Genomic DNA, 22,680 nt, shown 5'->3' on the forward strand with positions numbered 1-22,680 from the left:
CTCTCAATCCCAAGCTTTCCCACAGTCTCCCTTGTAATATATCTTAGCTCTTCTGAGTGCTCAGGCCAAAATTCTTGTTGCTATGTTTATGATTCTTTTCTTTTGCATGCTACAAAAGTCTACCAGCCAAGCTTGCCAACAATATGTATTTCATCCAAATGTGCCCAGAATTCAGTCTTCCCTCATACTGAGTCTGCCCCTCTTGGTCTAGGTCACTACAGCATCATCTCCTGCCTAGATTACCACACTGGGCCCCCTTTGCTATCCTTAAACACATCCAGCCTATTGTCGAATGAGCGATGGTGCTAAAACATAGAGCTGCCCATCCACCTCCCAGTAAAAGCACAGAGCTTTATCTGAGGCACAAAGGCCGATATGATCTGTTTCCTCCACTAACCTCACTCCCTGATACTGTTTTATTCACAGTCCCACTGGGTTCCAAAATGCACACATGTTCTCAATTCACACATGTTCCCAATAGACTAAAAGCTTCCTATAAATTCTAGTGAGGGAATGGACCCTTCACAACATCTCCAAGGCTCTCTACAGGTCTGTGGTTCAAAAGCTAGGGATCCCTGAGAACTCTCATTTTCTTTTCCTTTCTTTTTTAAAATACCTTTTAGTTGTAAAACTACTGTACAGACAAGTGGTCATGTCGAAAACGAGCTTTACAACGTTGGTGCGGGGAGGGAGGGGCGTGGGGGGGGAAGGTTTGGGGGAGGGGTGCGGGGGGGGGGGGGGGGGGAAGGATTGGGTGGGGGGGTGGGGGGGAGGCTGGGAAGGGATGTGAAGGGTAAACAAAGGAGGAGGCTGCAATGCTTGATAAGAAATGTACGCATTATCCTGCCCATGTAATTGTAACCCCTCTGTACAGTATGTTCACAAAAAAAATAAAATAAAATAAAATGAAAAAAAAATACTGTACAGAGGGGTTACAGTTACATGAACAAGGTAATAAGTACATTTCCTATCTAGCATTGTTGCCTCCTCCTTTGTTTTTCCCCTACCATCCCTTCCCTCCCACCTCCACAACTACATTCCTCCCTGTTCCCCCATCCCCCCACCCCCACCCTGCCTAAATTGTAAAGTTCGTTTTTCAACATAGTGTCTTGTACATCTCATTGTTACAATGGGTCAACCTGTACCCCATATTTAAGCATTTTGTTTTTTCCCTTCCCCTCCCCAAATTAGAGAAGTGTATACACAAGATGCAGGGCACTGACATCAAACACAGTGACGACAGGGGTTATAGCATGGGGGAGGAACATGCAAAGAAATAAAAAAGTCACATAGTACATTATAAACACCTTAGAAACAATAGCAAGAAGAAAAATCCACTTGTGTACATATCTTGGGGTTCATTTCATTTAACTTCATCTTATCTGGTCATATGTACATAGCTTTTGACCTTTTCTATTTGTCCCAGACATATACTAGTTATTGCAAATAAGGGAAACCATGGAACCTATGTTTCTTTGGGCCTGGCTTACTTCACTTAATGTAATTTTTTCCAGGTCTTTCCATTTCCTAACAAATGGGGCAATGTCTTTCTTTCTGATGGAGACATAGAATTCCATTGTGTATATATACCACATTTTCTTGATCCATTCATCTACTGAGGGGCATCTGGGTTGAGAACTCTCATTTTCTTCACCCCATAATCACATGCTAGAGATACTGCCTCTGTTTCCAATTCAAGATAGGAGATCACAGCTAGAATTCATTCTGGGTCTGACTTACTCCAAAATCTGGACTCAGAGAAGTTAAGAAATAGAGCCAGAATTGTACCTAGTTTCACTTAAATTCTAAATTGTTTTCAAGTTAATAATAAAGAAATATAATTTATATAGAATCTCCTCATTGAGGTAGCCTTTTTGTATAATAATAATTTTAGGAAAAGTATTGAATCAGAGTGCTTTATCCATTTATACTCTGAAGTTCATTTAAGCTTCTATATGGTAATATAAAATGTGTTTATATGTCTGAAAATTAGTTTGTTATATAACTATGCTACTTTCTTGTTAGTGGAAATAGTAAGTATCATCAATTAAAATTTCTGGAAGAGGATAAGCACATTTTCTTGAGGAATCATTTCACTGGTAAAGATGCATTATATAATCTTTAGGTCAACAACTGCTTATTGAAGAATTCTTCTGTTACTGGCACAATGCTAGACACCAAGGAGACACAAAAATGAGTGATATACAAAACTTGCACTTAGAGTGTTCACAGTTGCACTGAGCACCAGTGGCTCACATCTGTAATCTTAGCTACTCAGGAGCCTGAGATCTGAGGATCAAGGTTTTTCAAAGCCAGCCTAGCCGCGGAAGTCAATGAGTCTCTTACCTCCAATTTTCTAGTGTGAAAAACAGAAGTGGATCTGTGGCTCAAGTGGTAGAGCTCTAGCCTTCAGCAAAAGAGCTCAGGGACAGAGCCCAGTCCCTGAGTTCAAGCACCATGACTGACAACGAAAGAAAGAGAGAGAGAGAAAGAGAGAACGAGAGAAATAGAGACATAGAAAGCTCACAATTACTTCTGAAAGCACAATTTGAAAACCTTTACTCGATTATGAGAGAGCAAGGTGAACCATTAGGAATTATTATTTCCATTATGTGTACATTTCTCAGCAGAAAACAGAAACATTAAAACACACTTGCTATATGAATGGCTTATATTGTATTACTGCTAAACATTGCTTTCTCTCTGGTAATCAGTATAAATGCTAAGAAGTCTATCTTCTTCCAGTGATATCTCAGGTTGTCTTCTTGTTTGAGTTGCTTCTCAAATGGAAAGGCATGGTCTTTAAATTAAATATAGGTGTGTGTGTGTGTGTGTGTGTGTGTGTGTGTGTGTGTGTGTGTGTGTGTGTGTGTCTGTCTGTCTGTCTGTCTGTCTGTCTGTCTGTGTATAGTGATGACAAGTTTGGCCTAAAATGACCACATTGTTAAGGTGCCATGCCTCTGTGACCATCACAAATCTAGAATACAACCAGAAAAGGAATTATGAAGGATTCTGTATTTTTAATGACCATTCAATATTTGACCATCTACTATGAACTAAACTTTTTAACATACTTTACTTTGAACTCCTTTTCAATTAACACCATTCTCCTGTATCATACAGTGATGAACACAAGGGCCAGTGGCTTTCATTCATGTGCTCAGCTGCAGTGCTGTCCAGGCTTGATTGCTTTCATAGCTCACATTGCTCCAGTCCCATCAAATTTCAGCCAGTCAGCCTGGAATGCACTGTGGGACCCAAACTTTTATTTATGTAGCCCATGCTTGCTAAGTTGACCACTTGTGAAAAATAGAATAGTGGGGTGAGTATTCCTACAATCACTTCCAAACCCAGACTGTTCAATATTCAGTCCACATCTGCCAACTAACGATGATGTTTACCTAAATTTTTGTCTTCTAATGACTACCACACACTTCCTTGCTTTGTGTCATTGTGCCAAAACCTTCATTGCCTTTTCCGTTAACCATTCCATTCTTGGGAGCCTCGGGATGTCACCTAGTAGACAACTGTCAGATTATTTTATGTGAAACAGATAATGAAACACTGCAATGAAATGTCAATGATTTTTATCCTCCTTGTTGAGATATATTTATCTTCATTTGCAAGACCAGCCATATTCTTCTCAAATCATTTGTTTCTCAATTTAACAATTGGGACTATCACAAGCACTTCAAAAGACAATCAGATAATAAATCAAAGATATTTTGTGGTACAAGTTTTCCCCTTCGTATATTTTAAATAGAATAGAATTCCGTATTTTCAGGGAAGCATTAGATATACCTGATTTATGGATTACAAAAAGACTCTGTGATTACTAAGGGTTATCATTGTAGTCCTGTGCTCTTTCTTAACCCTTTTCCCTTTTGTTTTGAATTCTGCCCTTCAAAATAACAACCTCATCCGCAACCAGAGCTCTCCGTCCTGTGGCACCTCTGACCTCCCCACGCCGTTCACCAATGTGGGCAGCAGCTGGCCCTGAAGTCTCTGAATTAACATTAACTCTTAACATCAGGTCAGAGCTTGGTCTCTAAAGAGCTCAGAGTAACATCAAAGCAATTATAAAAGGAAAGGGGAAAAGTGCAGCCAGAAACTGTCTGACACATATTATTTTAGAATTTGGCAATGGCCTTCAAATGAGGAACTCAGCCAGATAAACATGTATTTCTTACAGGACAATTCAAACAAAGTTGGAAGTCAACACATCTGAATTTTAGTTTCCCCGTCTTATTCCTTTCTGATATTTAAAGGGATTTCAACCTGCCAATTCTAATGCTGTTCTTGCTAGGATAAATTTTCCCTTGGTGCTCATATTTCTACTCACCTCCAACTAAAAGGACCAGAGACATCACACTGTGTTTGTACACACTTATATTTGCTGGAGCTTTAAGCAGCAATAAACTTCTAATTCTCCTCCTACGTTGCAAGGATTTCAGAAGTCAGTGCTCAGAAGTCAGGAAGTCAGGAAAGGGTCTCAACGTAATAGTTCAATCGTAGTTTTGATTCTTGGTCTGCAGTTTTTCTAATTAAGCGATGTTTGGAAAAGCCTAATGGAAATTATGTAAGGAGCACGCTAAACTTGTAAAAATAGTCTAGAGAGAATGTAATGCTTGCTTAATTATCCAGATGTGTAAAAGAACAATGCAATTAGACTTTAAAAAGCTTGTAGTTGTGTGTTCCATCTGAATCTCCCCCTTCTCACATGTTTCAACAACATTAATAACTAACTGTATGTACCCCTGATAGTTACATTTAAGAAGGTTAAAAGATTTCATATCTACAATCAAGCTCCAATTAGCTCTTCCAGAAGTCAGTTGTCAGAGAATAATGTTATAATAGATACAATGTCTCCTTAGAAAAATTTTACACAGATTCCTTAGAAGTTACTATTATTTCATCTACTCTCAATTGGCCATATATCTTACTGAAGTTTAGTAGGGGGAAAAGAAAAAACAGATGAAGCTACATTCTTTCTCTTCCTTGCTTTTAAATACACATTTCGTGGAAAATATCCAGAACTTTATTGGTGACAATGAGCAATGGCCTTTGAAAGGAGACATGCCTAGACCTGGACACAAAGTTTCCCCATCAAGAATCAGGCCTTAGTTCTTTAGCTCTGCCAGGGAGCATGTGGGGAGCTGTGGGCAGAATCAGCAGCAGTGTGTTTTTAAAGGCCCCAAGGGTTATTCTGAGTCCTTTACCCTGTTTTGTTCCCATGCCCCCAGCCACTCCACTGGAATTGTATCTTTCGTGGAGAATACATAGCTAGATTGGTGAAAACCGCTGTGGATCACTAAAATAACACAATGTGAGCTGTCCTTCTGGAAAGAGTCACACTAGGAAGCTGTAACATGTGGAGTTAGGAGGAAGAGGATCAAGGAGCTGGAGGACAGACAAATAGAGAAAGGAAGGATGGGCAAATAGAGTCCATATTCAATGTATACATTTGCAAATTGAACGAGGTAACTTGAGGGGATGAGTGGGGTTGGGAAAAATAGGGGAGAACAATGGAAGAGGTGCCATTGATCAAGATGCATGGTACTTATTAAGCTGACATGTTGGATTGAAACCTCTTTATGCAACTACTTAAAGATAATGACAAAAATTAAATTAAATTTAAAAAAAACAGAATCACCCACATACTTTGTTCTAAAACCATTCCCAGGCTTAGACAATGGTAGAGCCACCCCTATTTATGGTGATGGACCAGAGGGAACAAACAAACAAAACCATGAACAGATAGACACATTGGAAACAAAGCCACAACAGCTAGTAAACCCCTAAGTACAATGGAGAAATACACAAGGAAGGCAAAGCCAGAAATTAGGCTAAGCAGCCTTGACTTCATCTAGCCTTGGGGTAGGTAGAATCTCGTTTAACTCTGTATCATTATTTTCTCTGAGGAGAGAAACATGGCTTTAAATGGCCAGTTAGGAAAATTAATGAATGAGGAAAGCTGGAGCTTCAGTGTTGTGGTAATCTCTACCACTTTCCAGACATTTCTAGACCATGTGTCATCTAATTTTGAGACCACATTGTTGCTATTAAAAAAGGCTTTTAACAATATGATTTTATCAATGCATCTATTTTTTTGAATGTAAGGTTTAAAAGAAACCTGAAAAGTCTACAAGCATTGACACATAACACAAGCATTTTGATCTGTAACCAGCTTTTGGTCATATAAACAGATTTAAAGGTACACACTGCCCTAGAAATGCTGTATTCACTTTAGTCCCAAAAGAATGATTCTCAAAAACATCCATCAGTGACAGGCAAAGGTGAATGAGACATATCCTTCTTCCACTTGATTTGACCTTGGTGCCAATTTGAAGAAACCCAGCTTGAAACCAGGTGACTCACCAGATGAACAAACCCTTTTGTTTAAGATGTAGAATATATCTAGGCACTGGCAGCTCATGCCTGCAAAATATCAAAGTAGATATGTGGCTCAAGTAAAAGAGTGATATCCTTGAACAAAAATTACTAAGCAAGAGCAAGAGGTTCAGTGTTCAAGGCCCCATACTGGTCAAAATAAAATAAAATAATAAAGTGAAACCTACCATTAACTTGACTTTTATATAAATAAAGGGTGTGAACGCTCTGGACCACTCTCAAGAGTCCTTTGTGTGCCCCTTGTAGACAGAGGAATGCAGCTAAATAATAGATAGCACTTTTCATTTCTTGTCCTTAATCTAGACATCATACGTTAGGTCCTACTGATGTCTCTGTGCTGCCCTGTCCAGTATGGTATGTCACTGTCCATTTACTCATTATCTCCATACAACTAAGAAATCAGTAAGTATTGATTTGATTTGGATATGCTCTCTAAAGGCCAGAGGCCCTTCTGCAAATATTTCCATGTGCCCTTGTTCAGTTCTTTAGGGTGCAGCATAAACCTTGATTTTATAATATTAAACTCATTAAACAGTCAAATCCATTTTCAGTTCTAAAAGAAAATATTGGCAAGTGCCCATGGACGGGAACTGAAAATAGACATTTGTTGTGAGCTCAAGAGTTAAAACAGATTGAATGCTATCTAATAAAATTCAGCACGTTCCAGGCCTTGAGAAATAATTGCATTCCAAGGACCTCAAGTCTTTATATCACTTGAAAGTCCCATTTACTCTATAAAGTTTTATGATTAAAGCCAAGTCTTTATGATTAAAACTAAGTCCTGGCCAGAAAGATAGACATTCAAAGAGCAAGGGAGCTTCTTTTCTGTTTGTTTAAGGTTATAACCCTAGAGATCAGCAGGAAATAGGAACAGGGATGTCTGACTCCCTTCTAGGGAAAGAGATTCTGCTCTGCAAGAGGAAGCAGGCTCTGGAGATAATTTAGTTCTGAGGAGGGAATTAGCTCCAGGGAGCAGGACTGCAACCTGTCCCTATTTCTTGCATTACGATTTTCGGGCTCTGGAGTCCGACCACATAGAATCCAGGTCTGCTTTCTTGAGTTTTTCATTGGTTGATGTTAGTCAAGCCGATTTTATCTCCTTGAGCCTAAGTCACCTCATTTGTAAGATGGGAGAGTAATAATAATAATAGCTGTTATTTAAGAAAGTGTCTGTGAGAATTAAATGAAGTAATATATAAAATGACACTCAGCAAAAGAATGCTCATAGCGTCTCGTTCAGCCATTCGAAATGTTTTTTGGGACTTCAAATAAAACATGTGAGCCGAATATTCTTCAAGTTCCCTTCTAGCCACCAATTCATTGAACCCCGGCCTAGACTAGCAGAATAGTGATGGAGTCAGCTTCACTGGACATTGATGAAAATGAACTAAGCAACTCAAGGGCAGTGATGGGAGGGAGGGAATGAGAGGGAAAGAGGGAACAGCTAACACTAAGCAAAAGGAAACAAATGTACATACCACCCCATGGGGAAGAAATAGCTGCACTGTCAAAGCTTAAAGAATTCACAAACTTTATATACCATGAAAATGACAATTTGCCTCATGAAGCTTAGAATGTGTTTGTGATCCTAACTAAATATCACTATCTCACAATACTGTGGAATTTGTGAAATTTATGTAATCACTTAATCACAGTAAAAAGCTATATAAAAAAGAATAGTGATGGAGAACTATATAGATGATTGGCCTACTGGTAGCATAGTTCTCTAGTCCCACTTTGCACGTTAATGCTTGGGTCCCTTATTAGAAATATAGGCACTCTTCTCCATTCAAATACAAATTTGCTGAGAGTGTACCACATTTGGCTTAATCTCTCGGAATTTATTATGATAAATTTATCTGTTGGAAACCAATAGATAAGTCTGAGGCCGATATGACAGACAGAAAAATTACGATAAGGATGTTTCCATTCCTATCATGCAGAAGTAATACAGACAAGGAGAAGAAGATTGAGTGGGGGAGGGGAATCTGGGCATTGAATGGCTCTGGAAAAGAAATGGCCTGGGACATAAGGAAAAGAGGAGCAATGAAAGGAAGAGGAAAAGATGTTGAAGAGAAGTATCATTGATACTTTAATTTTATGTAATTAAAGCCTTGCACGAAACTACTTTGTAACCTTCCTTAAGCACCATGCTTCCTATTGTATGCTACAAACTAAATGAACATGCTCTCATATACTGGGAGCCTACTATTTCAACCCATAATGAACCATGATGACTCCAGTAAAAATGATCAGGGTCAAATAGGACTTGTTTCATGCAAATAAGGTATTCCATTGATCTCGACAACTAGCACATAAATAACTTCTAAGTTTTGCCTGTGTTTGGTCCTCAAACTAATCCTGGTTGCAAAACTGCTTATGTTTTTAGTGTGTGTGTGTGTGTGTGTGTGTGTGTGTGTGTGTGTGTGTGTGTGTGTGCTGGTACTGGAGCTTGAAATCATGTCCTTGTGCTATCAGTTGGCTTTTTCACTCAGAGCTGGTGCTCTACCAATTTAGTCATACCTCCCCTTCCATCTTTTTGCTGGTTAATTGGAGACTTAGGGACTTTTCTGCCTGGACTGTCTTTGAACCACCCCAGATCCTCTGGCGTGAGCCACAGCTGCCCAGCAGAATCTGTCTTTTCTGCTGCTGGAAAAGAGGTACCTAGTTTTAACCACATATCCTGCCATTTTGGAAGCACTCCATTCCATTGCCATAAACACACACAAGCTTTGAGTTTGGGTCTCTAGTGGTACATGAAGCCAGTCATATGCTTACAGAACAATGGGCCGACTGCTCTATCCTGATGCCTGCCTGCCTGCCTTCCCTTCCTTCCTTCCTTCCTTCCTTCCTTCCTTCCTTCCTTCCTTCCTTCCTTCCTTCCTTCCTTCCTTCCTTCCTACCTTCCTTCCTTTCTTCTTTCCTTCCTCCCTCCCTCCCTCCTTTCCTTCCTCCCTCCCTCCCTCCCTCCCTCCCTCCCTCCCTCCCTCCCTCCCTTCCTTCCTTCCTTCCTTCCTTCCTTCCTTCCTTCCTTCCTTCCTTCCTTCCTTCCTTCCTTCCTTTCTTCCTTCCTTTCCTCCTTCCTGTGAGAACTTCTTTGCTCTAACTTGTAGGTGGAGCTCATGGCTGCTGTAGAGGAGCATAGCTTGTGGCTGTGCCTCAAGAACAAGAGCTGTCTCACTAATAGTTACTGGCTTGGAAAGGATAACACTTATAAAGAAAGTTAATTATGGGAATTAAACACAGCTTGTTTCTTTTTGAAGTACATTTTTTCATGCCTTGAGGAGGGTGATTTACAGACACATTTGTCTCTCTTTAGAAAAAATTAATTCCAGTTGGTGTTCTGGGCAGAAATGAAGAGAAGGGAAGGAGACAAAGCAAGCTCTTGGTGCCGACTGCAGGCCCACACTACTCTCTCTGGATTGCTGTGCCTGGCTCTCACAGCAGGGGAAAGGAGCCTGGGATGAGTCCTGACACACTTTGCTGCTATCCATATAAAACCTAAGCACAACTAATTTCTACTATTCACTTGTGAGCTCCCTCTTCATGGACCAAATCAATGATTTCTATGACTTTGCTGGGAATAAAGTTCAATGGTAGAACATCTGTTTAATATGCTCTCTATACTTTGGTTTTGATCACAAGCATATCGCGCACACACACACATGCATATTCACATACACACTTCAGAAATAATACATAGAGAATAGAGGAGGCAACGGCACATCTCAACAATGAATGAGTAGAGTTTCTATGCGCAGTTCAACTCCTGTCTACATGCCTTGGGCCATATGCTTTGGAACCCTAATAGATTAATCTAACTTTTCAACATGAATGGTAATAATAGGCATCGTGTGTTGGGGGTTCACCACAGCTGGTCACAATGCTAAATATCTGAGGAGAATTTTCTAATTAAACACTCAAAACAACACTATGCAGTAGGTATCATTATTATTTCCAGACTCCCTACACCAAAGTAAGGGTTCAGAACAGCTGTTCCAGACCCTTTGAACACCAGGCTACCCTCACTAATAACACACAAGTGCAAAAGGCATGAGATCCACTGCATTTGCACTGAAAAGCAGAAAACCATTTCCGAGACTATTTTTTAAGAATGATTCTGAGTTGAGTGGTATTATTTGTTCAGCCTCCCTAAGAACACAAGCAAATTAATAGTTCAGAAGACAAGGGTTTTTCTCTTGAAAAATCAGTAACAACTTTGATGGAAGAGGAAGAGGAGTGCTTGTAAAGAGGAGGGCAGACTTAAACTATGTTTAAACTACAATGACATAGAGATGCAATAAAAGTAAGTCTAGGTGACTGCAGTTGAAAGTCTTTCTAATGAAGGAAAATATCCTTAAAAGTGATCTAATTAAAAAGCAAACCCCTTTGATTGTAAGATGGAAAGCAAAGACTCAGAGAGTTAAGAATTTCCTAGAATCATCCAGGTCTCCTAATTATTAATCCAGAATTCCTTCTACGTCATGCATAGAACCACTAGGCAAGAAATGAAGTAGACAAGTCAAATCCTTCATCCTAGCTTTGGCAACTTTGCTGAGCATTCAACATTATAGTTAACAATATCACTACATATTTCCAAGACAAGGGAATACACAATAAGCAGTTCACTTTTCTGTTCGAGGAGGAGATGAGTATTTATCAGGATCATTGTCAAATAACCCCAATTGAACAACTGGGTATAAAAACCCATAAGTATTATATGCTAAGAAATAAGAATGTCCTCTCAAAATAGTTTATTTTTAAGGCATTTTTCATTGCTATTATAAAGGTGATGGACAGAGTGGTTACAGTTATATAAGTCAGATAAAGAGTACATTTCTTTTCTTTTTGAGCAATGTCAGCCCTCTCCCAGTTTTCCCCCCATCCCCACCCACAAATTGTATAGTATAGAATACCATTGCTTCATTTGTTCACACTCAGTCCCACCATTTCTGTGCTCTTCTTACCTTCCCAAAGACAGATAAATGAACAAATAAGACAAAAGGAAAAGAAAACAAAAACAGCAACAAAGAAAACAAAACCTTCTTGTTCCCATTTCTTGGAGTTGATTTTGATAAATATGACTTCATATGATCAGATGAACATAGGCATTGTGCCTCTGCTATGTCCAAATAGTTTTGCAACAAAAGAAGATTCAAAGGGGTTCCATTAACTTGACATTCTCTTAAATGAAGCCTTCACTTCATTCCCTTAGTGTGCACATTTGTTGATGTGCTGGGTCCAACATCCTTCCAGCTTCCCCTTTTGGATCACACTTGAACTGTCCTCTACAGGATATGACTCATCGCTCACAGTCAGGCCTAATGGTTCAGATGGTGAGGGCCTTTAGTGTGATCCTCCACTCCCAGGTGTTAGAGAAGGCCCTGGGCATTATACTGACCATTCTTCATTTGATCCTTCCCACCCTAGTTGTTTTTATTTTTGTTTTGTTTTGTTTTTTATTGTGAAAATACTGTACAGAAGGGTTACAATTACATGAGCAAGGTAATGAGTACATATCTTATCAAGCATTGTTGCTCCCTCCTTTGTTTCCCCTTCCCATCTCCCTTCCACCTTCCCCCCCACCCCCCCACCCAGCGCCCCACCCCCCCTTTTTTTTAACTAGTTCATTTTTTTAAATTGTGAGAATACTGTACAGAGGGGTTACAATTACATGGGCAAGATAATGTGTACATTTCCTATCAAGCATTGTTGTTTCCTCTTTGTTTCCCCTTCCCCTCCCTTTCCATACTCCCCCCACCTCCACCACCTGATCCTCCCCCCCCCCCCACCAAAGTTGTATAGTTTGTTTTTCGACATAACGACTTGTACATCTCATTGTTGCAATGGAGCCACCTGTAACCCTAGTTAAAGGATTTGTTTTTGCCCTTCCCCTCCACAAATTATACCAACATCAAATACAGTGAAAGCAGGGGTTATACCGTGGGGGAGGGACATACAAAGCAACATAGAAATCATCTTATAAATATGTTAGAAACAATTGTATGAAAGAAAAATAACATTTGAATACATATCTTAGTGTTCATTCCCCTAACATCAACTTATCTGACCTTTCCTGCTTGACTCAGACATATACTAGTTATTGCAAATATGGGAAACCATGAGACCTAAATTTCTTTGGGCCTGGCTTACTTCACTTAATATAATTTTTTCCAAGTCTTTCCCTTTCCTAAAAAATGCGCCCTACGCCTTTGCAAAATTGTAAAGTTCGTTTTTTGACATAATGACTTGTACATCTCATTGTTGCAATGGGTCCACCTGTATCCCTATTTAAACAATGTGTTTTTCCCTCTCCTTCCCCAAATTATACCAACATCAAATACAGTGAAAATGGGGGTTATACTGTGGGGGAAGGACATACAAAACAACAAAGAAATCATCTTATAAATATGTCAGAATCAATAGCAAGAAAGAAAAACCATTTGAATCATTATCTTGGGGTTCATTTTGCCTAACATCACCTTATCTGAGCTTTTCTGCTTGACTCAGACATATACTAGATATTGCAAATAAGGGAAGCCATGGGACCTATGTTTCTTTGGGCCTGGCTTACTTCACTTAACATAATTTTTTCCAAGTCTTTCCATTTGCTAACAAATGGGTCAATGTCATTCTTTCTAATGGAGGCATAGAATTACATTGTGTATATATATCACATTTTCTTGATCCATTCATCTACTGAGGGGCATCTGGGTTGGTTCCATATCTTAGCTATGGTAAATAATGCTGCAATAATCATAGTAGTGCTGGTAGCTTTAGTATGGTCTTCTTTGTGATCATTCGGGTAAATGCCCAAAACTGGGATTGCTGGGTTATAGGGGAGCAATATGTGGAGTCTTTTGAGGAAATTCCAGACTACTTTCCAAAGTGGTTGAACAAGTTTATACTCCCACCAAAATAGCCTAGTTGTTGATTCTTGAATAATTCTTGAATAACAGATGATTTACTGGGAATAAGAAACTGAAGGAAAGACAATGTCTCCAAATGGAAAGAACTAATCAGAATGAAACGAGGAAGCTCAAAGCCAAGGAGACAGATCAGGTGAGCTTGAGAGACAAAGTCATGCTGAAAGAAATTTGGCCTGTTAGGGAATGCGTACTAGTAGTAGGGGGTTGTGATAACAAGGAGGATGGGGAAGAATGAAGTCAAAGTACATTGTTTGCAACTATAAAAACAGAACAACAGAACTTGTTTTAGAAGAAGGTTAGGAGGGAAGGGAGAGTGATAGAGAGGGTGAGATTGATTGGAATATATTATAAACATGTGTGAACATAACAATGAAATCCCTTCCCTCTATAGCCAATGTAAGCTAAATAAATAAAATTGAATGAATAAATAAATACAGGAAAGGGCAGGAGAGAACGAGGGGGGCTTAATATTCTTTGAGGTATAGGGCATCTGTTGAGGGTCTTCCATACAGATAAAGGAGGCAGGAGGGCAAGAAGGCAGGCAAGCAGGAAGGAAGGCACACAGGCAGGTAGGGAGGAAGGCAGGAAGGCAGGGAGGCAGGGAGGCAGGGAGGCAGGGAGGCAGGAGGGAGGGAGGGAGGGAGGGAGGAAGGAAGGAAGGAAGGGAGGGAGGGAGGAAGGCAGGAAGGCAGGGAGGCAGGGAGGGAGGGAGGAAGGGAGGAAGGAAGGAAGGGAGGGAGGGAGGGAGGAAGGCAGGAAGGGAGGGAGGGAAGTTGATTTATTGAGGACCATAGTACTGCTGTACTAATTCTGAAACCATTGGGTTATTGAGAAAGAGAGTAAACAGGATACTCTTGGGAACCATGGTCCTTGATGCAGGAGATGGAATCTACAAATGTACAATGGAGAAGGAAGAGAGAGGAATTTCAATTATGGGTATCAGCATGAGGTCATTTTGTTTCTTTGCTCTGCCCATATCTAAAATAAATGACCTCCCAGTAGCAATGAATGCACTTAGTGCTTAAGACTTGGACTTTAAATATCCCTCATTACAAGGAGTTGGGATTTCTTCAAAAGATGACGAATACCAGACCTAGGGCAGGGAGAGAACAAGATGTTTCTGGAATACATATGCTTACCAAAAGAAAGAAAGAAAGAGAGAGAGAGAGAAAGAAAGAAAGAGAGAGAGAGAGAAAGAAAAGAAAGAGAGAGAAAGAAAGAAAAGAAAGAGAGAGAGAAAGAAAGAGAAAGAAAAGAAAGAAAGAAAGAAAAAGAAAGAAAGAAAGAAAGATGTTCAAAACCTAAATGGTTCAGGAATAAAGGAAAGAGGACCCAGCTTGAAGGACTATTGACCAAAATTAGTATATAAAAATTGAAAGCCTGCCCAAGCAGAAGAGTTCACTAGATTCTATCTGAAAAATAGCCAACAAAAAGCCAGGCTGGAAGCATGGCTTCAGTGATAGATTGACAGCAGTGCAAACAAGCAAACAGAACAAAACACAAGCCCATGTGTTCAAACTCCAGTGCCACCTCCCAAAAGAAAGAAAGAACAAAAGAAAAAAGGAAGAAAAAGAGAAAGACAGAAGAAAAGAAGCAAAGGAAGGAAGGAAGAAAATATGAAAATGCTTGAGTCTGCAGTTTATTTTTATAATCAAATGAAGACAATAAATGAAGGGGAAATTTTCTCTACAGAAAGCTAGATAATATAGATAAACAAGATTAGAAACAGTATCATTGTATAACCTTCAGGGCAATTACAGGTTCAGGCAGGAAAATTAATGGTTCTAAAAGCACTGGGACTTAAAATTGGATAGTAAAGATACTCAAATGGTCTTATCTATTAATTGCTAACAAAATAGATATGGTTATAATGGTGAGATCTAGAAGATACAACCTTCAGGTGATTGAGCTTAGTTTTGTCATAAAAAGGCAAACTGAGAGGATGTGGATGTCCATACCAAGATGCTAGGGAAAGCCAGGTGCTGGTAGCTCACACCTGTAATCCTAGCCATTCAGGAGGCTGCGATCTGAAGATCACAGTATGAAGCCAGCCCAGGCAGGAAAGTCCGTGAGACTCTTATCTCAAATTAACCAGCAGAAAACCACAAGTAGAGTTGTGGCTCAAAGTAGTAGAGTACAAGCCTTGAGCAAAAGAGCTCAAGGACCTGAGTTCAAGCCCTGACTGGCAAAAAAGAAAAAAAGATGTCACAAAAAATATATTTCATTTATATAGTATTCTTGGGAAATGTTTTCCCTTAATCTAAGTACTGAGGAGAATCAGACAAACTCAGAATTTGGAACATTCTTCAAGGTATTTGTTCTTGGCTTTCCCAATGTCTTTGTAAATGTCAACAACAAAAACGCACATGACTGTGCTGGGGTATATATAGTTCAGTGACAGTGCCCTGCCTAGCATGCATGAGGACCTAGGTTCGATTGTCAGCACTGCTTAAAAAAAAATCTGTAAAAGACAAAAGGATTGACACAAGCAACCTTGCTGTGCTTGTCTTAACATGTGATATTCTGTTGAGCAGAGGATTAAAAATTATGTCATACAGGACATTTGGGGGAATACATGGGTAATATTTATTTATTTAGTCAGTCATGGTGCTTGAACTCTGGGCCTGGGCACTTTCCCTCAGCTCTAGAGGGAAAGGCTAGAGCTCTACCACTTGAGCCACAGAGCCACTTCTGGTTTTCTGAGCGCTTTATTGGAGATAAGAGTCTCACAGACTTTCGTGCCTGAGCTGGCTTTGAACCGAGATCCTCAGATCTCAATCTCCTAGTAGCTAGTATTACAGGCGTGAGCCACTGGTGTCCAGCTAGCTCTAGTCTTGAGTGGAAAAGATGGTAACGGACAGTGTCCAGGCTCTGAGTTCAAGCCCCATTGCTGGGGTGTGTGTGCATAAATGCACACACACACACACACACACACACACACACACACACACACACACACACAACCCACAAGATATAACATATTATTTTCTAAATCAACATAGGAAATGAGATGTCTTTGGAGAAATAGTAGTCTGGAAATTCCTCCTTTCTCTCCCCACACCTCCCCCAGCCATCAATCTGCTCTACTCTCCTTCAAGAAACAAAGAGTAAAGGGGAAAGTTTTATCAGAGATGAGAAAACCCTGACTCCTATCAGCTAACTGGGTAATTCTTGATATAGGCTGAATCAGTATTAACATAGAAAGCTAGACATTGGCTCTGTAATTCTGTCTTCTCAGGAGGCAAAGACCTGAGGATTGAGGTTCAGAGCCAGAACATGCTGTAAAGTCTGTGAGATGCTTATCTCCAATTGATCAGCAAAATCCAGAAGTGGAGATGGAGAACGCTAGCATTGAGTGAAAAGGCCAAGCAAGAGTTTGAGGCCCTGTATTAAAACTGCAATACCAACGCAAGTAGATAATCTATGTATAATATAATGGATAACATATGAGTATTAACAATATTAATATACACATACATATATCTATTTATACGTGCATATATTTTTAAATAAGCTGCAATTGTCAGAATATATTTCAGTCTTGATGGTATTTGAAGCCCTCAAGAAAACATGGTATCAACTTACCTCTCCAGTGGCATAGAAATCATTGTTTCTGTACTCAGGAAACAACTGGAAAAACTGAGTTAGTGCACTATAAAAAAGAACAATAAAAATGAATCAGAAAATGAATCAGAACCATTTCATGCTATGCTCCCAAGGTTTCATACTGGAAATACATCATTCTCCTGTGAGCTCCAATAGGGTATTCTTTTTAAAGTAGACAGTTAGAAAACATGCACAGGCTAACTCTGTGCTATTAAGCTTAATAGTGAACATCAACACTCTGGGCACATTTCCAAATCTGGGAGTTACCATTTTGGATTATGTAGCTGTGGAAGGAACCATCAATTCACCTACTATTTAGCGATTTTTATGCAAATCTTATGACCCCACTGACCCAGCTTTATGAAGAAGACAAGGGAGTTTTAGTTGCTTACCAACCATTAGGGTAAGGCGCTCTTGAGTGTTTCTAATAGAGTTTCCAGAATGTCAGGGTTCTAATAAGAACTGAAAAGCTGCAAAATGACTACAGTCTAATGTGAATCTAGAAAATGACCACCAATACCGAAATAAATGTACAGTAGCCTCTGTGCTCAAAAAGAAAAAAATCACATTTACTTTAAAAAAATGTCAACAGCCACTTCTGTTAGTTATGCTGAAATAGAGGTCAACAGACTCAGGAATTATTTCATAATAATAAAAAAGAAGACTTTGAATGATTCCCTACTTGACCAAAATCGACCAAAATCTTTCCAAAAGGAAGACAAAAACTGGTAAAAATCAGGTGTTGACCTGGACTACCATGTCTAAGAAACTTAGGAGTTTTTTTCTTTTTTTTAGCAGCTTCCACCAAGAGAACAAAGCTACAAAGCATCCAAGGAAGATGAAGAGAAAGAAGTTTCTGAAAATTCAGGAAAGGGAGAGAGTTCAAGGGTTGCAGAGAGGCAAAATTGGATCATTATACCCACTATGATCTTGGATGTACTTAATTTTCAAAGCCTCTATAAAAACTCACGATGAAACCCTACTCTAGAGTTTGGGTGCACTCTTCTATTTATTATTTATAGTAGCAACTATTTATTATAGCAACTAAATTTGAAAGTCGCATTTTATAGCTTCCCTGTTAGCTCTGGCAATAAGCTGCCTTTAGAGCAGAGATAAAAATAGGAGTTTATTCTCCACCCTTTCCTCTCCATCTTCAGACAAAAAAATACGTCCCTTTCTCTCTCCCTGCTTTTTAGAATGGTACCACGTAATTTAAGTTAGTAAATTTCAATTAAGCTTTATGCTTTACCTTACAACTTACTTGCTTACAGTATGAGTTGGAGAGTTATTAGGGTTGACAGGTTTAACAAGTAAAAATAAAAGGTGTACAATTTAATTGGATATACAGTAATAGACATACTTATACCGGGACAATAGACAATGTCCTGGTATAAGTATGTCAAAATATTTCTTAGAACATACATACATTTAAGAAAATATTTATTGCTTATCTGATATTCAACTTTAATGGGGTATTCTTTGTGTGTGTGAGTTTGTGTGTGTGTGTGTGTGTGTGTGTGTGTGTGTGTGTGTGTGTGTGTGTGTGTGTGTGTGTGTGTGTTGTTTGCTTGGATGACATTTTACTACTTCAGCTAAGCTTCAGGTTTAGTGTTTTTCTGAGTAACTAGAGATGGATTTTTCTGCCCTAGTTGACTTCAAGTGGTGATCCTACAGGCCTCAAGTCTTCTGACTAGCTAAGATTACAGGCATGAGCCACCACTAACCCTGCATTCTCTGATTTATCTGATAATTGAAATAGAAGATAATTTAAATAGAAGGTTTCTTCAGGCTCAAAAATGCCAGGCTTCCCTAACTAAACTTTTCAGAAAAAAGTCTACTTGAGGATATTGTCAGAGTTTTAATTTCACAGATAAATAATTTCAACTGAATTTTTTTATTTCAACACAGCCTGGGAATAAAAATGAAAATGGTAAAATGATATATTTTAAAATGAAAATGGCAAATTTAGTACGTTATAACACCTGGCCAATTAACTGTATTTTAAATAGTGCTGGAAGCTGGTCAGTTCTGATGGAGGAAAGCAAAATGATATGCAGGAAGATCAAGGCTACGGTTATGGTTTGAATCTTTAATTTTTCTACTTTAAATTTGTATTATCCTTAAGTAGTCGTTTAAAGAGGGTTCAATTCAACATGCCAGTTTATGAGTACAATGCATCATGATCAATGTCACTCCCTTCAGCATTTTCCCACATCTCTCCAAGCCTTATTCATCTCCTCATGGTTGGGGCTTAACTGTCTCCTTCGGCTCTTTTGCTGGAGGCTTGGTCCCCAGTGAAGCAGTGGTCAGAGCTGGGGCCTCTGGGAGGTGAAGGATCATGAGGGCTTCAACCTCATTTATGAATTCATAGCTTACGGGGCTATTGGGAAGTAGTAGAAACTTTCCCTGGATGCCATTATATGGCAGCTTTGTTCCTCTACGCACCCCCATTGTGTCTAGAGACTTAGGAGCCAAGTGATCGCAGACTGACACCTCTGATGTATGAGCCAAAAGAAATCTTTCCTCCTTTAACGTGATTTTTCCCTGGTATTTTGACACACATCCAAATGAAAGCCAAGCAGGTGTGGCTACAGCTCCTCATGGCGGCTGAAACACATTGGCAACAAGAATCTGAGTGGTCTGGTGATGTTGGAGCAGGGCCTCTTTGCATTTGTTCCACCTCCCAGGGAGCTGTGCCATGGCTCTCTCATCACCATGTGGTCCCAGGGTCCTCTCACGCAATGCAAGTTGCATTGGTGGGCAGATAAGTCTGAACAATCAGAGTGTTCTGGTCACCAGCCAACATGGAGATGAACAGTAGCAGCACCTCCATTAGGCTCTGAGAAGACAAGTTCAAACGCACCACTGGACTCTGCCAGGGCCAGGTTAGCAGGGGCTGTAGGCTGGCTGAGCTGTGGACTGCTATACCACCAGCATCAGGAACAGTGTCTAGCTCAGTGTGTACCCACTGGTGGGGCATAGCATCAGCCATGATATCCAAACTGAAGTTAGTACATTTATTATGTTTTAGTATTATTTTCTAGGGAGATGTGGTGGCTCACTAGCATACATTAAATAGGGAGAAACGAAACAAAATTTAACATCTTGCTAGTGAAAAAATGTATTATTGAGCACACACACACAGCTTAAATGCAAATGCTAAATTGTTCTCTAGGAGGCTATTTCTTGCAGCCAGGCACTATTAATAGGAAAAAGGAATAGGATTTTCAGAACAAATAAGGAGAGACGGATTTCAGAGGGAGAAGAAGAAAGGTCTACTCTTTAAACTTGCAGTAGCCCATTTATACATTTCAAAGAGACCTTCTCGTTCCAGACACCCATCTGGAAAGCCAGAGAGAAGAATGCTGTCACAAAAGGAAACGAAGAGTGTAAACCATAAAGGAAACAGCTGAAATCAGTTTTGTGCACTACTCTTGATTAGCTATTTTCCAGTTCTAAGAGCCTGGAGCAAAAAAAAAAGAACTAAAACAGTTATAAACAATGGATGCTTTGAAATAGGTTCCCTTTACATGTCTTGTAAGAGGAGATGTACCAATGTCAGCCGTAAATATCCACACTGAGGGGCAATTAGAAGCTGGAAGCATCTTTTGGGGAGGGGAAGGACGGAGGCTTTTCTGTGCTCTGTCTTATAGGGGATTGATGTATTTCTTTAGTACAGAAATTCTGCCTTCCGGGTGTTTGCTAGTTAAATAACTGAGCTTGTTTGGATTTAAGCCAGAAGAGAGGGTTGGTATATGTGGTGGGGTGAAAGTTGGGGAAGGTTTTCTATTGGAAGACTGACAGCAAATAGTGCTAAGTGAGAGACAACTCTCAAGTAAACTTCTTAGGACATCACAATCATGTCTGTGAGCTAAGATGGAGGAAAAGGATCCTCCGTAAGAATGAGGATCAGCTAACATGTCCCCAGGATCCACTGTACCAGAGCACAGGGGTATGGGGACCTGACATCCCTTACAAGGACTGAATGTAAATATCAAAAGCATAAAACACTGCAGGTGCTGGTGGCTCAGGCTTGTAGTCCTTGCTACTAAGGAGGCTGGGATTTGAAGATCATGGTTTGAAGCCAGTCTGGTCAGGAAATTCCATAAAAGTTAAAATGGAGGTATGGCTCAAATAGTAGAATTTTAGTTGTTTTTTGTTTGTTTTGTCAGTGGTGGGGCTTGAACTCCAGGCCTGGGTGCTGTCCCTGAGCTCTTCATCTCAAGGCAAGCGCTCTACCACTTGAGCTACAGTGACACTTCTGCTTTTCTGGTGGTTAATTGAAGATAAGAGGTTCATGGGCTTTCCTGCCTGGGCTGGCTTTGAACCATGATCTTCAGATCTCAGCCTCCAGAGTAGCTAGGATTACAGGCGTGAGCCACTGGTGCCCAGCTAGCTCTAGTCTTGAGTGGAAAAAAAGGTAAGGGACAGCGTTCAGGCCCATTGCTGGGGTGTGTGTGCATACACGCACATATACACACACACAATCCACAAGGTATAACATATTATTTTCTAAGTCAGCATAGGAAACGAGATCTCTTTGGAGAAATAGTAGTCTGGAAATTCCTCCTTCCTCTCCCCACACCTCCCCCAGCCATCAATTTGCTCTACTCTCCTTCAAGAAACAAAGAGCAAAGGGGAAAGTTTTGTCAGAGATGAGAAATCCCTGACTCCTATCAAATGCACTTTCCTTTTAAGATTGGCTCCTGAGTTTGCTCATGAGGTGAGTTATTAGCCGAAAGGGAGCTGGGTGGCTGGGGGTAGGGGGAGCTGGTTAATTCCTCCTGGCCAATAAAGTTCTTTCATGATACTGAAACAAGTGGTATCCCAGCAATCAGAAGGAATCCAGGACTTGATCTTTAGTAGCAATTTATAGACTAGAAAAATGTGACCAAATAACACAGGTCAACTTATTTTTAAGACTGTTCCAGAAATAGCTATAATGGATGTAAGAAAAAGAAGAAATTATGTACACCCTGCTCAATCAAGTTGTATATCTTTTTCTTTTTTCTTAGGCAAAAAGAAAGTTTTATAAGATGAAGGAGAGAATGAGAGAAGGACTAGCTCATAAGCTTTTTTCAACCTGGAAAATGTGATGAACGCAAAGCTAGAGAATGGGAAGTTGTCTCTGAAAGCCACAGCACTGACAGTCCTAGAAAAGAAGACAAGTAGATGTCTGGAAAGATGCTGTCTACTGGAAAGCAAAGACAAACAGAAGTTTGGAAAACAGGAGAAAACTACAGAGCATCTGGTTGAAAGGTTTGAAAAATAATCTTGGTCGAAAAATTCCATTGGGCCTTTATTGTCTCTTAAAGGACAAACATTATAATTTTGCCTTAAAATCTTGTTGCTTTCTTTGCTGGTCACTCACATAATTATCAATAATAAGAACAAAGTAGAGAAGAGACGCTCTGTGTGTGTGTGTGTGTGTGTGTGTGTGTGTGTGTGTGTGTGTGTGTGTGATCCTCGTGTCAAAATACTTTTTAAAACTTTTGGATAATAAAGACCAATCATTGCTGGGCACTAGTGGCTCATGGCTGCAATCCTAGCTTCGCTGGAAATTGAGATCTGAAGATCATGGTTCAAAGCCAGCCCAGGCAGGAAAGTCCACTAGACTCTTCTCTCCAATTAATCACTAGAAAACAGGAAGTAGTGTTGTGGCCCAAAGTGGTAGAGGGCTAGCCTTGAGCAAAAAAGCTCAGGCCCTGAGTTCAAGCCTCATTACTGACAAAAA

General features: G+C 39.9%; 1 protein-coding gene across 1 annotated transcript in view; it reads right to left on the bottom strand.

Moving 5' to 3' along the window:
- The window catches only part of Cpvl (carboxypeptidase vitellogenic like), a 116,313-nt gene that overhangs the window by 65,096 nt on the left and 28,537 nt on the right, over window positions 1-22,680 (bottom strand). Inside the window, exon 6 of the mRNA XM_042685059.1 lies at window positions 16,926-16,992. Within this exon, the coding sequence (XP_042540993.1) occupies window positions 16,926-16,992 (67 nt within the window). The remainder of the gene's footprint in view (window positions 1-16,925; window positions 16,993-22,680) is intronic.

Source organism: Dipodomys spectabilis, unplaced genomic scaffold (genome assembly GCF_019054845.1).
Source record: "Dipodomys spectabilis isolate Male_0828 unplaced genomic scaffold, ASM1905484v1 ptg000092l, whole genome shotgun sequence".
NCBI lineage: Eukaryota > Metazoa > Chordata > Mammalia > Rodentia > Heteromyidae > Dipodomys > Dipodomys spectabilis.